The sequence below is a fragment of the Neltuma alba genome, unplaced genomic scaffold (assembly GCF_004799145.2).
Source record: "Neltuma alba isolate B1F8T4 unplaced genomic scaffold, ASM479914v2 tig00013803_pilon, whole genome shotgun sequence".
Lineage (NCBI taxonomy): Eukaryota > Viridiplantae > Streptophyta > Magnoliopsida > Fabales > Fabaceae > Neltuma > Neltuma alba.
In genome coordinates this window covers 47,336-63,144 of record NW_021637920.1, presented here as the reverse complement: position 1 = coordinate 63,144, position 15,809 = coordinate 47,336, and the positions used below count along the sequence as shown (strand labels likewise).

Here is a 15,809-nt window from a genome sequence, read left to right as displayed (position 1 = left end):
CTATATGCTAGGGGGGAAAAGTGCAGAGTCTATATGGAGAGAGAGACAACAATAAAACATACTTATCAAATAATACAATGCATGTAAAAATATATCTAATTTATCTAACAATATAAAGCATGTGCACGTATCTTCATTTTATTTGGCGTGTTTATGTTTTGAACATTATTGTTGTATTTATGTGAAGTGGACAACTAAGATGGAATAAAGTTCATCTTTATCTGTTGAGAGGGTTTTAATCTTTAATACTTCTTGCTTGATAGAAATTAGTTTCAAACTTAAAATAAATTAAAAATAGTCTGAGTTATATTAAAAAAAATGGTTCATCATCATCTTCTTTTCCGTGTCAGTTTCTATGATATGGATTCAACAAAGGTATACTCAATAAGATATGGTATGAGTTTATTGTAGACATGATATTAATAAATTAATTATGCGGATTTCTATCAATTAATTATATGGTAAATATGTGGAGCCAAGCATTTGAAGCTGATTTCCAAGTTTCACAACTTATAATTTTAGTAGACAATGTATTTCATAACTATTTCTAATTTTCTTCTATTTCAACTGTTTAATATCCTAATTACTCCCTTTGGTTCAGGTGGATAGAAAATTTTTTTCCCCCTAACTATATAAAGTATATGCCTTTTTTTGCCGCCAACTATGCAGACCCCTTAAAACAGGTCAAGCCTATCGGGCTGGTTAGTTTAAGCCTTTTTAAATGAAAAGTTGAATTTGTATTTTAGGAGGTCTAAAGGAAAAGTAGGGTCAAAAGGGTTAGTTTTGTAAGGCTAAAAAATAAAAAGGTCAACCTATTAAGGTCGAGGGTCAATTCTTTTAAACCCATATATTTTTTTTAATTATTATCAAGATATTTATTCAATTATGAATCAATTTTTTATGGACAAGTTTGAACTAGAAAATTATTTAGAAGAACCAATACTTAAGCTAGATAATGGAAAAGAATTATGTGTCATGAATTGATAAAGAACAATTAAAATCAATTTCCAATTCTTTTAAGAATGGCATCTAATATTATTAGCACACCAATCATTATAGTAGCTAGAGAATATTCCTTTACCATTGGTTTAAATGTCTTGACAAAATATATAAATTCTCTTATTCTAACAAATATATGGCTCTCATTTGTACTCATAGCTGTTGTATAGTTTCACTTTAGACAAGAGTGATGATAACAAAAATCTTGATATTTTTATCAATAAAGAAGAGTATACTTGTAGTGACGAACAATCAAATATTATTAATTTTGATGATAGTGATGAAAATGAATATAAAGATAATAATCATATTGATTTTGTTAATCTTAAGCTGCTTGGTTTTTATCTTTTTGCTTCCTTGTTTTATTTGGTTTTGGTTTTTTTGAGCTTAGATAATAGTTTTTGAGTATTTAATGTCTTTTTCTATACATTATTAGTTTATTTTACTAATATTTATAATTTGAATAAAAAATTTTAAAAAAATTATTTTTATTTTTTATTTCAAGACAAATAAAAAGAATTTAAATTTTAAAAAAAATAATATAGAAGGCTAACTCTTTTAGATTCTAAACCCAAATTTAAATTTTAAAAAATAACATAAAAGACTAGCTCTTTTGAATTCTAAGCTTATATGTTCAAGGGCCAGGTTTTAATAATATGATAATTCTAATATATACAATTTCTAAAAGGTTGGCCCTTTTATGCTTTGGCCCTTCAAAAATTAGCTCTTTACGGTCGGGCTGACCTTTATTAATAGCTCTAAAAGTATGCCATTAACTTTTTATCATGAGTTTTTTCTTTTATTCTTATTAAATATTATACTATGTTTTCAAAATAGAAGCAAAAGAATGTATATTTAGAAATAAAATTAAAAACTTTTTAAATTTTCAACAAAATTAATAAATTTTAGAATTTTTAATTATTTTTTTATGGTATTTTCAGTTATTTGTTGTTTTTTTTCACAAATCCTGTTATTAAGTACTCGGGCAACAGACTTATCCCAAGTTGAAATTCATAGCTCCCTTTCGCAACATAGGAACTTGCTGAGCTGACAATAGGGATGGAAATAGGCTAGGCGGCCTGTGGCCTATTTAGATATCAGAACAGACTCAGACCTATAAAAAAGCCTGTTTACTTTATCATATCAGGCTCAGGCCTAATAATAAACCTATTAGGCCTGTCAGGCAGCCTGAGTCTGTTATCTTTTTTTTTTTTAATGTTAAGATTGTAAATGGGCTTGGTTTACTTATAATTAGTTATTAGTTTGGACCAATAAGATTTTGGTCCAAGCAGGCCAACGCTCTTTTGCCTCTTATGTTTTTGGCACGCGCATCCTTATGTTTTAATTGATACATACAAAATAGTCTCAGTTTATTCTCAGGTTCTCATTCTTTTACAAGCTCTTTTTCTTTATTGTTCTTTTGGCCATTTGGCTATTGACGTATATATTGCGTAAAAACATTAAACCTCCTCCCATGGTATTCTCAGTGTATCGTCGTGCCCTGCCCATATATTTATTTTAATAATTTGTTACGGAAAAATATGAATAAAAATTAGGGGGAAATAGCCATGTAGATTCTTAGGTATTTGAACAAGAAGAAAAAATTGTGTTGAAGATTTAATGCTTTGCAGTTTGATGGTTTGTTATAATTGTAGCAACTAGCAAAAACAAATTATGTTAATTTGATAATTTCATATTTTCTGTTTGTATTTTAGATAAATTGGGTTGAATTATTGTAGTTTAGAATTGATTTATGTGTGTTTGAAATTTGTTAAAAAAACAAGTTTCTTAACAGGCCACAAGCCAGGTTAGGCCTAATTACAAGCCATGCTCAGGTCGAACAAAAAGCCTTTCATAGGCTATAGGTCAGGCTCAAGCTAATAGGTCTCATCATAGGCCGGGCCTATTAAGGGTGAGGTTTAGCCTGTTTCTATCCCTAACTGACAATGACCCTGCTTGCTATCACAATTGAAATAATTTATAAACATGTTTTATGTGAGTTAAAATAAAACTCCTCTTACATACTTACCTTGTATTCTGTAAATCACGATTGAAAAGCTAATTATAAACTATTCCAAACAGGCCCAATACCTTGACTTATAAATTAAACTTGAGATTATATTTATATATGTGTGTGTGTGTTTGGATCAAACATTCTATACTAATTGCACGAGCTAGCTTGTTTTACATAGCTATCTTAGCTTTCTAGAAGCTCAACTTCTGCAGTAAATTCCCAAAAAACAGAATTATAGTCGAGTGGTTGTTTCATTTTTTAAAATTTTATTTAATAAATTTTTATAGATAAATTTAGAAATATAATAAAATTTTGGTCAAAAAAAAAAGAAATATAATAAAATTTTTTAGGAGTATTCGACTAGTATCTGGACTTGCCTGAAGGTTGCATTATTTGGAATTGCGGTGGCTCTCCGGCTTGTTGCAGACGGTGGGTGCTGGCTGGTCGTCACCGACGACGACGAGGGATTCTTTATAATTTGTCATCAAATGGTGGTTGATGGTAATCTCCTGTAATACCAAGCAACAAGCTCTCTCTGTCAGACGGGGCCTCTAGTGCTCTTAAAATTTCTGCCGCAAGAAAACCAGACCGGACAATTCCTTTTTAAGCTTCACATTCCACACAATTCACAAGAAAAAAGATTGAAAACGGTTGATTTGGACGTATTATGGTAATACATAGACTTGGGAGTTGAGGCCACGATTGCTTCATCCCCTGCTCTGCACCTCTTCAGCTACATTGTGTATGATACAGGAAAACTCACTTCGTGATACTACTTTTCTTGTCCATTAAAAATGTGGTTATTGAAGTTTGATGTACAATTACAAGAGCAATTCTATGCTTGATAGGGAACTCATCTTAGTTACGAACTTGTGTACATTTGCCTGCTTCTAACATGGAAGAACCCCATTGCATACGCCTCCAGTTCAGCATTTTCTGAAAGGAAGCTCTATTTGTTTTGACTTTTCATTATTGAATGAAAGCATGTTTTGTAAGAGCTTAAATGATCATTATCTTCTGCTTTAGATCATTTGTCATACCAGATGATTAAATCTTCCGAACTTGGTTCCCCATTTTTGCATGGTTTCGAGTTATTTTCCTTCAGTTGTAACTACATCCTTTTTCTTTTCCGTACTAAAACTTTAATTAACAGTTGATTCGTGACTAATTTATTTTTCTTATCAGTACAATTGACCAATTCCTGACTTTTGGATATGCCGTAGGAGCAACATAATTCTATGCTTTCATTTCACCAACGTTATGTTTGTAAATTGCAATTAGCTTTAGATTGCTCATACATGCTTCATTAGTCTTGGGTTGCTTTGTCTTGAAGTGCAAATGTGTTTCTTTTCCTGTGAAAACAAATGATTTTTAATAGAATAGGCCAGCAATCATGTCAAAGCCCTTGAGTTCTGATGCACAGTTTGTCTGTGAGGAGATTTGTTAGCACTTCATGGCGTTGCATTTTTTGATGAGTCTACGCTCATAGGACCATAGGATGCATCATGCTCCATTCTTCCATACATCAGCGTGACTTCACTTTGCAAGTTACTTCCCTTTTCTGATCTCTGTTTTTTCAGGACAAGAGGCTGAAGGTTAAAGCCTCGTGACATTGGTGGATTGCATGTTAGCTTATGCAAATTTTCCAATTCCTTATACATTAGCAGATGATTTCCCTTTTTCTTTTGCCATCAAAAGATGATTTCTTAATAGCTATTCAAAACAATAATAGAATAACAATACCACGGCATAAATATATTGAGAATTATTTTGGTTCAGTAACTACACTCTTTTTAGTTCTGCTTCCTGCTGCTTTCAAATATTTACGATTTGTGTAGAATCTTAATCAAATTTGGTTATTCTTCTTTCATTTGATAAGCTTGGACTGCATTGCTACCGGTTATCGTGTGAAAATTCATGTTATACTCAAATGAAAACTGAGCACCGTTTCTGGTGAGTCAACCCTGCATATCAATGAGAAATGAAATGGTCCTCTCATAACGGAAGTCTTTTAAAAATATATTTGGAGGCTAGTGCAACCCGAATTTCGTCATTTACATCATAAAATTTGCATATCTCATTGTTTACATGCTACAATTAGAATCTATGCATTTGAAGTGTTTTGGGCGAACCTTTTTCTGTTCACTTCGACTGGGGTGCCTGAAACATTAGGCCGAGGTTTTATTTGCTTTCAAATTTCCTAATTGAAGTTTTGCTATCAAATAAAATATCTTAGAGGCACTCAGTACATCCCACATTGACTTTCAAATCTAGCACAATGAAGTTACCATCTAATCATTACATCCAATTTTCTGATTAGAACAACTTCAAAATCATATTCCCAGAAGTCTGTCAGGCTACATTGCTTTTATCATTAAATTCCATTGTGCAGTGGCATCCATATGGGCAACATATGGCCCTGGATCATTCAATTCTTCTTGTCATGGACAATGATTAATGCGGTCTCAGTTAATCCATCACCAAAAGAGAACTTGATGACAAACTGCTTTTTATCAGAAGATATAATGCAGAATCTTCCAATAGCTTATCTACCGTCATCAGTAAATCTACACCATAATTGACAATAAATGTATGCGGGGAAGTATTTGCTGCATAAGGTGACTGCAATTATTTTCATATTTAAGAATCCCGCTAAGTTCATCCTTGGGCTTGTTCTACTACCGTATGGAGAGCGTGGACCTTCAATGTACAAATTATTGGCTTATTCTGCGTTTATCTTCAACTTTATTTACGTGCACGTCTTGCCTGAACGTAGTTGGTACCTTTTATAGAATGTATTCCCAAGCAAAGGTCCTTCATGTTTTTTGATAAGTTGCTTTATTATTTAATAAGTATAATCAGGTGTGTACCTCTTCGCTGAGTGCTTTCAAATCCAACATTAAATGTTCTACATGCTTTCTGCTATAACCTATGTGGAAAGTTGTGCGGTATTATTGGTAACAAAAGTTACGTGCATGTAGCTGATTATTAAGTGGTTTCAAAACCTGAGCCAAGAGGTGATTTGTCTGAACCACCACTTTCTGGAGTCTTGGTGCAACTCGCGTTGTGTGATGGGTATTGCAGTGATCAATAGAAATGATCCAGAAGCTACTGAATGCCATTCTCCTCTGAAAAACAGTGACAAGAATCTTTGAAACAGTAAAACGTTCTTTTTTGTAGTTCTCCTTTCATTGGTCTTATCCTTTCAGCTGATGCTGAACAAACATAAAGTTATAAAACAAAGGAAGGAAAAAGCATACCCCACTATTAGTTTGAAGGGAAGAAATACAAAAACTGAAGGAAAATAAAAAATTAAAAGACATAAAATGATTCCCAATATTTTTATAAAATAAAGCACATGAGAGACAAACTGAAATTGATCACGGAGATAAGCTTTCACAGTCGGAATTTTGGCCTATTACTTCTCTTGACAAAGCATAAACAGTTTTCTGATATGATGTATTGTTATTATCTGAGTTTTTATTTTCACGTGATTAGTAACACATACACCAAAACATGATTCTGCCTATCTGAAGCATTAGAATCACAAACATAATAGCTGTTAAAAAGAAAACTGAGATTCTGTTTCGATTTGTCTTGTGTGATTGGTCACTGTAGGAATAGTGAATTATGGGTGTGCGATTTTATCCTTGCTACAGGGGCTAAAGTGATTTTTGCTTTATTGCTCTAGCACACTGACATTATGGATTTTTACAGTTTGATATCCACCGCCTTTCTGATTCTTGTCTATCTTAATGTTGTTTTCCAGCATTTAGCTTAGCTTGAGTAATGTTGACAAGTCAGAGTTCAATTCAATCTTATCTGTATTGTATTCTATGATATGTTGACCAACTCACTTTCGTGATGTATATCTTAACCTTCATGGAGTTTCTTGTAGTCTTTAAATTAAAACCGGCTACACTAGATTAGAAAAAAAATAATAGAAGAGGTTTGTTTACAAAATTGATATATACATGCTTCCTAGCGCTAAATTGTCTACTTTAATCTACTACCTAAAATCTAAATCATTTAGTATTTGGCCCCCTCTGTTGACCAGATCTCAGTCAGCCCTTCTACCTTCTGTGTTACACTGCATACAAAGGCGGCTTCTCTAGCAAATTAACAATTGCTGCGGTCAATAGAAGGATATTGCTTTTTGAAATATACGTTGGCCAGGAGCAAGTATTGCCAATGGGTCATAATCAGATTTTCTCTGCAGAAATGCTTCCCACTGAGGACCAAAGTGGGCCCTCCATTCTTCCTGTGTAGTGTAGTGGGGCAAATATTGCTTTACCCCAAGACGGGCACTTTCACAGTATTCTAGAATCCTTTTATTTTGAGTTAAAATATGTTGTAGGCCATCAGGTCCATTGGAAGAAGGAACTGCAGAGGTCAGAAATGCCACTAAGTAGAAAGTGTCTTCGTCAGGGATAACTACAGAAGTTCTGTTGTCCCACCTGCCAACAGCAATATACGTTAGTCACACGTTGAAGGCTAAAAATATTTGTAGAGAAATGAAGATCGCTTGTTTTAGGGAACATTACTTTGATTTGTTTACTGGGTAGATAAGAATTGGACCATTGCTTGTTTCCGTCAGGATCTTCCCAAAGACGCCTTCAGCAAAGTCGTGTATTTTGCTCTTGGGTATGAAAAGATTGAGCCACGGGTGTGGAACGTCCCACAAGCCTTTTGACCGCAATTTGACCTCAGAGACATGAACTCTGTCTAAGAAATCAACATACGTGACTTCTGTTAGAAAAAGTGTTGATGGTATATAGTTTAAGTGGGACAAATGCTCTTCAACTTCCTGCATACGAAAGAAACATAGTAAGAGAAAGTTGATGCATGTTTTAATATTTTTTATTTAATGACTACATGCATTGGTGATGTATATATTTCAATAATACGGATCCTTGTGTTGACCTATTGCTTGCCTCACCTCATTTATTGCGTCAGAGTCTTCCAGATTGAAGTATTTGGCCAATTCTAGGCAGAAGAGAGTTCTTCCATCTGATTTGAACTGACTGGCTTGAACTGGGTCTTGTGGTTTGAAAGATGATCTCCAGTTGTTTAGCAGACCAGTTCCGTTTATTATCACAAATCCTTCGATGTAATCAAATTTGCCTTCTGAATATATTAACTTCTCCTGATCTCTCGTGAATGCTGTGAAATCTGAGTATAGCAATCTAATCCATTTGACCTGCTCAAAATAGAAAGTTTATCGGTGACTAATCGTAGTTTCAAAACACAATAAACTCGAAATGCCTTTTTATGGCTGAGAATCATTTCTGTCGCTTTACCTTAGAAGGTGCTGGTTCGAGGACTATTCTTGCCCTGGTTATGATGCCAAACTGACCAAGCCCTCCAAGTATACCGTGAAAGAGTTCACCATTCTGCTCCTCAGAACAATTTACCACCTCCCCTTTTCCTGCAGACATACATTGATCATCTTTTAAAATTCAAAGATCATGCTATTTTTGTACTTTCAAAGCCTTAGGAGTTACTCATGGTTAAGACTTTCCCATGTCACCCGGGTCAAGTCGCAGCATGTAAGTACTTTCTCATAGTTATGTTTTTAAGGAATCATTAATTCAGAGAAGGCAAAAATTGAGTTGTTTTAGCTGCAAAACTTTTCTTCTTGTTTATCTTTTGAACTTGGTTTCATCAGCTTTATGGGTTTCTCACCAAGTTACAAACCTGTTACTATCTCCAGCTGCTGAACGTTACTTATTTGGGGACCATGACGAAATGCCTGCCCACTGATTCCAGCATTAGACAGGGTACCACCAACTGTCAGATGCAAGTAATCTGTCCAAGATCTTGGTGCTAACCCATATTTTAGACTCTCACGCAGGATGTTTATCCACAGCTCGCCACCATTGACGTCCACATACGGAGAATTTCCTGTATAAACCTGCATTTCAGGGGACTTGAGCGATTCCATATTGATCACAACTCCTCCATGAGCTTGTGCCTGTCCCTGGAGTGAGTGGCCATGACCTCTGGCTGCAACTGTAAGCTGGGAACTAGGACCCATCTGCCAGATATGCTTGATGATGGTTGCAATATCAGATACTGATTTCGGATGCAGAACACCCATTGGATAATATTGGTACCTGTTGCCAAAATCCCTGGCTGCATGGCTAACATCATCAAAGTTGAAGTGACCTTCCAGGGGAAGTGATTTTAATGAATAAGGGATACTGGAAACACAGAAGTTAAGTCGGATTGTTATGAAACTGAAAAACAGGATCATGAAGCCTTTAAGGAACAGAATGTTGTGTTCCCTAACTAGACCAAGTTGTGGGGGTCTCATTTTCCTGTTGAAGGATATGAGGGTAGTTGAAGGCAGAAAAAGTCGAATCATGTATGAAGGCTTTTGTTGTTTCTCTGTGAGCAAGAACAAAAGGAGGGAAGTGATAGAGAGCGAAGGAATTGAAGGGTTGGGCCAGAATTTAAACAAGTTGGGGGTGGCTGAGTCAACCCATTATCATCAATACGTATGTAGACCGCTTACTTGGGAGGAAGAGTTTTAAGGATTTTTCTTTCTGGTTCGGGGTTTGTTCAAAAGGGACGCCAAAGCTATCATGTATAATCCAAGTTGAAGCGGGAAAGTTGAAACAAAGAGAGATCTCACAAAATCTTTGCACTTTTTCCAAACAGTTGCAACCACTATTCAATCTTTCCATCAACGACAGACATGTTTCACAGTTAAGGATGCCCTTTTTCCCAATTTAGAAAAGTTCATTTTATGAAACTGTGCGTATATTTCCGCATCTACCTTACACGTACGTTTAGGAGACTGTTGCCTAAGGAATCTGTAGCTGTCAGAATGTAAACATCGCGTATCCTGCTTTAAGATTGGATGAGAAGGACAATGGAGTTCCCGGAGGAGAGATGGAACCGGTGGGGTATGTGTTGGTCCACGAGACACGTGATTTTGGTTCGTGTGTGCTTCTTTGGCACTCCAGCTTCGGACATGGTTAGCCTGTGGGGTCCTCTCTTTTGGGGCCACTCTTGAAGGCAAGAAAGAATAGGAAGAAAAAGAAATGTCAATCACAGAGCTTGGATCTTTTGAAGTAAGGATTGAATTAAAGAAATAAAGAGATGAGCATCTCTAAATCTAACCATATACAAGTTTTACAGAGGTGAGCTCTACCTTTCTCTCTCTCCCCCCCCCCCTCTCTCTCGTTAGTTTAGAAGGATGTATTTAAGAGATCATGTAAGTTGGTCATCTGTGATACGATTAATTGATACTGAGATGGATATAGGCATGACAAGATCCATATACTGCCACAAAATATGGTGCATGCAATTTCATATTGTGCAGTGTTGTATCTGATTTTGATTTAGTGTTAGACTCATATTAGATAGAACTCTGGTTTTAGAGCAGGAGTGCTGCATAATGGTGTAGCATTGCCGCCAGAATTCGTTCTTATGCAGAATCCTGAATTCCCAAACTTACATGTTTTTAGTGATTCTCGTTTATGTTTTCGTTTATCTCTCACATGGGACCATATGCTACCTGCACAAGGTAGCACTGGATTATGTATAAATCAACCTTGACATGCAAGTTCCACTCTCATTTTATCTCTCTCTCTCTCTCTCTCTCTCTATGTCAGATCGTGCTGTAGCAGGATAGAATCTTCATGACAAATTGTTTTTATGCAACAAGATTTGTTGTGTTTATAAATAACTTATTTTAAAAGGTTGCCTAGGATAGCACTAAGCTTGAAGTATTAATTCCATGTAATTCATATGTCAAATACGATAAAAGATTTATTTTTAAAGTATCAATAGTGCTACTGCACTTCTACTGTGCGAGTGAAAAGTTCCTAGCTATGGTGCAAGTATAGGGTGATTCTCTTTTGAATACTTCGTCTTGTTTCATTGGACGGTGGTAGAAAATCAACGAGGTACAACTAGGACTTTTTTCTTTGCAACTTGCATATAGGGGCCTATGAGAAATTTGCAGCTTCATGAGCTATATCTCACCCTCTTTCCTTCCATTGTGGGTAGATTCCACAACAATGTGGCTGAGTCAGTTTCTTATTTCATTATAATAAAAAAACTCCTCTGATCCTCCTAAATGTAGGAGTTAGTGAAGGCATTTGCTTTAATCCCAAATGCAAGCCTCAATCCAATTTTTCTTCCAAATTATTTACTTTTCAAATTATATCTATTAATTACACTTATTAAGAGAGTTTTAATATGAGATAGTTTGCAGTTAGTTCAAATGGTTTGGAACTGTTTTCTTTTATCCGAATTCCAAAATTTAGGTCTTGTATATAGAGAAAATTGTCACCAAGAAAGATTGACATTCATGTGATTCAACATGACTTGTTCCATATTAATCAAAATCACACATGATTTTTGAAAACCATTTGCATTGTAAATGGTTGAGATTTTAAACAGAATAATACCAAACCTTGCCAATAGTATAAGATTTAGGGGGTATTTGGCAGTTGCAAAAAGTACTTCTCAGAAACACTTTTCTGCAAAACGAGACAAACTTCTCTACATATTTACTTTGTAAACCGTAAAAGCATTTCTGAAACTATAGTTTAGTTTCCATCCAAACACCCTCTTAGATTGGATGTACATCCATATATGGCATGCATACATGTACATATATAGCTTTTTTTTGTGAAATCGGTGAGCTAGGGTTTCAAATGATAGGGCATATAATAACCTATATGAATTAAATAGTGAAAAGAACAACAGGGTTTTACCACCTTGTGTGGCTTAATGGAATTTGACGGCTTCCTTTTGGGGAGAGTGATGAACTCACCTTTTTTTTTGGGTATTATAATTAGAATTAGAAGTAAACATACAAACACAGAATCCACAAAAGTATTAAAAAATGGCATAATCATTGCAGCAGCACCGACAACCCCATATATGGGGGCCTCTTATGTTCTATTCATATGTCCTAATCAGCATATTCTCTCTCTCTCTCTCTCTCTCTCTCTCACACACACACACACACACACAAAATGGAATTGGAGATTCCCATAATTGTCTCTACACAATACAATACGCTACACAATGATGTGTGTGACTGAGTCTGTCTGCGTGTGTGTGTCTGTGTGTCAGTGTGTGTGTGGGGAGTAAAAGTAGTGTGAAAATATGTGAACAAGTCTTCTGTGTGTGTTGTGGTGAAAACCTAATCCTTAATTATAATTAACTCTGATAGATTTCTAGAAGAAAGCCATTTGTTACCACCATAGAGATAACATTTAGTAAGTTATGGTGAAAAGAAATGCGATTTTTTTTTATTGTTTACCATATAAGAAATTTTTAGTATAATTAACTAGTGATTTAATTTCTTATATAAGAATTAGTTGAGATCGAATTTAGTTATAAATATAAAATTTTAATATACTTTATTTTTCATGCTCATAAACAAGACAAATTTTTTTTTTTTTTGCTACATATAGATATCCTCCTAGTAGATGTATTTCTATTCAGAATATTGTTAGATACTAAATGTGGACTTCTTTTTTAGCAAGAAATTCAAATTTTAGTTTGTAGTCATTTTTACTAAACCTAACTTTTATTGATTAAACAAGACAATTTAAATACTCACAAATATACTAATACTGAATTCAAATTCAAAACACTATCCAAACAAGACGAAAAATGTTATCACAACAACTTGTTGTCAACTCATAGTAGTTTATTTTATACATAACGTTCAAACACGCAAGTTCAATTACGAGATATCCGGTTTCATTTGCTTTTAACCATCACTTATTAGTATTTTATTTAACAGTATATTGTAATTTTATAGGATATTCAAATTATAATATTTTTTTTATTTTGAACATGTATATGTTTTTCCAAAAGATGCATTTTAAGAAATTTCCCATAAAAGCTATAATTATATCATTTAGACCAACATTTTTATATGTATTGTTTTACATAATACATGACAAGTATTAAACAAATGATATTGAAATGATTAATATTTTAAAATATAACTCAATATTATTCTTCAGAGCATAGCAGACATTGACGAACTTTTAGTTTTTAAAAAATAGGAGAATGACAAAAAAAGAAGCTGGAAATTATAAATCTCAAATCAGGTTTGGTAACGTAATTTTATTTGGTATTAACAAGTCTAAATTTGCAAATGACAACAAATTTTTGTTGACATTCCTTATTTAGTATTTACAAAATTTCAGCTCTTTTTTTTTTTTTTTTGTCATTGTCCCTTGAGAAATTTGCACATGCTTATAAATAAGACAAATATTTAGGGTTAAATTGCAAATCTGCTTCCAAAGTTTTCATTTATTTGTCTTGGATACTTAAAAGTTTTTTTGGATACAAATTTACTCCAAATTTTAAAATTGTAGCAATTTTTTTTTCACACTATTAAAAAGCTAACGTTCATTAACTATTAAAATTTTAATAATGGGAGACAAAATTATTATGATTTTAAATTTTTAAGATAAATTTAAATTTAAAAAAGCTTTTATGTGCTCAACTCTCATAAGTGAAAATTCACCTTCACCCTAGATATTAATGCGTACAAACATACAGATTAATCCACATGTAAATAACTCGAATGTTCTTTTGTCAGGAAGTGATATTTTTGTCTTTCAATAATTATCATAATCTAGTTTTTTTTGTCCATAATTATCATAATCTAGTTACTTAAATCATTTTAATTATAACACAATAAGACCATAAATGCCACGTCAGCACCATTCAAGAAATTCTATTGGTTGGCCGGAAAAATTGCAGGTTGACTTGACATGTATGATTTCTCTATTGTTAATAACATGGCAAAATCAAAATACAACAGGTGGCCTCCAAGGAAGAGAGAAAATATTAAATTATAATCTTGATTAATTAGTGTCTCAACCCTAATAATTATCGGTATTGCATTGAGTAATGAGAAGGGTTGGTAGGGCACAGGCTAAAGTTGATTTAGGATGTTCAAATTAATCAAATCCATGGGATGATTATTATGTATATATAATAATAATTAAACTTATCATATCTCCTTTTATCCCAACTTTTATTATCCTCTCTTATCATTGTCTCCCTCCTTGTCTCATCTCAGCCATATTCATCATCTTCAAATTTAATTTTGATTAATCTTCTTTTATCCTTTTTACTTTTTTATTTAATCCATGGCCATTAATTAATTATGACTAATCACGCCTACATTTGTGTACTACCGCGGGCTTGCTTGAAGCTCCGTTCAAAATAGGCTTTTAAGCAGATTCACATAAGCAAGAAAAACTTTCCTCACATGCTTATCTCGTATTCTGTAAATCGTGTTTAAAAAGCTATTTATAAGTCAATCCAAACAAACTCTACATTGTCATTTATTTGTACTTCAAGTCACCATTTTTCTTGAGCATCCCATGAAAAAAAAAAAGAAGCAAATTTTTTATAATTTTAATGTCATTAATTAAATTAACTAAAACTTTTAATTTTTTTTTTATAAAGTATTAAAAGAGTTCTGTACGCTAGATCCGAGCAAAATAAAAATGTAAGCTCTTATTCCTTTCCACGCGGGCCAACCCCACCAAACACCTAAGTTGTACTGACACAAAATTGAACAATATCTAGGTAGTACAAAAGATTCTCAAGGACACTAGACTTCATGGAGAATGTTAAACAATGGAAAGTCATAAAATAATCAAATAATAAGAATTATAATCTATATAAGAAAAAGGAAAAATGATAATAATTAAAAGGGTTTAAAAGTATGAAATGACAAAAAGAAAAGTTGAGAGCTAGAAATGATGAAAAAGGAAAGAAAATTTAAATTAAGATTTTCAAATTTAAATATAATTACAGGGCATTCCATTTATTTAAATAAATAAAACCACAAGTTTCCAACACTAGAGATCTCGTCGATGGCTGGTTGTCGGTACCATAGCCCCGCCACAACCAATAGCAAGCTAGCTACTAAAAAAGCGTCAGAGGTGGGATTTGACCCCACCATTACTTATATATCTTAAAATTAAGCATGACCATTAATTCACAAATGTTTTACTATTTAAGTAATGCAAGTAATATATACGTTGACTACCACTACAACCCACTCACAATTTCTATATAAGTGGTGATTGTATTTGATTAGTTATTAACAAATTTCATTTAGCAATAAGATTACTGACTGCAGGCCATTAATAACTTTTGTATAAGCATTAATTATGTTTTATCTTTTATTAATAACTTTCATGTAACAAGTAATAAGTTTAGCATGTTTTGATGAACAACGTAAATTGAGATTCTGAAATTGAAATACAATTATACAAATGCCCTCTTTTTGAAAAAAATGGTTTTCAAGCCCTTTCACAGCAGCTCCGGCCACGAACTCTAGTAATGACCAATGACCATGGGAGGCCCCCGGCAAAATTAAGGGTATTTTGGTAAATATCCACTAAACTTGTTTTAATTAAAGGGTTTTTTTTTTTTTTTTGTATTTATACGTTAGGTAAGGCCCAAGTTGTGTGCAGTAAGAGCATGTATTTAAATGATGTTACCCATATAAAAATCCTTGTTGATATTAATAAAGTTTGATGTAAAAGGCTAATTTCTTACAATGTCTGCTTCAAATAAATGCCCATATTTCTTAAACAATTTTTTTTTTACTTCTACTCAAATAACCTAAAATTTATAATTTTCAAATAAAGGGTGTGTATATGACTATTTTTTAAAAAATAATGATCTTGGTTTATTATTTAAAATGCTTAAATATAATTAACTTACTCTAATATAGTATTGGTTTGTACAACCTTTATTATGAAAATATGTTTATCCAGCGTAGTCC

The 15,809-nt window shown here is 33.3% G+C and overlaps 1 protein-coding gene across 1 annotated transcript; it reads right to left on the bottom strand.

The window, feature by feature from the left end:
* Positions 1 to 6,911: 6,911 nt before the first annotated feature.
* On the bottom strand, positions 6,912 to 9,412 carry LOC114739216 (cytokinin dehydrogenase 6-like). Its single transcript, XM_028927267.1, has 5 exons — positions 8,711 to 9,412; positions 8,314 to 8,441; positions 7,953 to 8,213; positions 7,558 to 7,820; positions 6,912 to 7,470 (listed from the first exon to the last, which is right to left on the bottom strand). The coding sequence occupies exons 1-5, from the start codon at positions 9,378 to 9,380 to the stop codon at positions 7,149 to 7,151; spliced, it is 1,644 nt and encodes a 547-aa protein (XP_028783100.1). The 5' UTR covers positions 9,381 to 9,412; the 3' UTR covers positions 6,912 to 7,148.
* Positions 9,413 to 15,809: the final 6,397 nt, after the last annotated feature.

Coding starts and splice junctions, on each gene's coding strand:
- LOC114739216 (XM_028927267.1), bottom strand. CDS start 9,380: ATGATTCGACTTTTTCTGCCTTCAACTACCCTCATATCCTTCAACAGG. Junction 8,442..8,710: donor GCAGCTGGAGATAGTAACAG/GTTTGTAACTTG, acceptor GTATGTCTGCAG/GAAAAGGGGAGGTGGTAAAT. Junction 8,214..8,313: donor TCGAACCAGCACCTTCTAAG/GTAAAGCGACAG, acceptor TATTTTGAGCAG/GTCAAATGGATTAGATTGCT.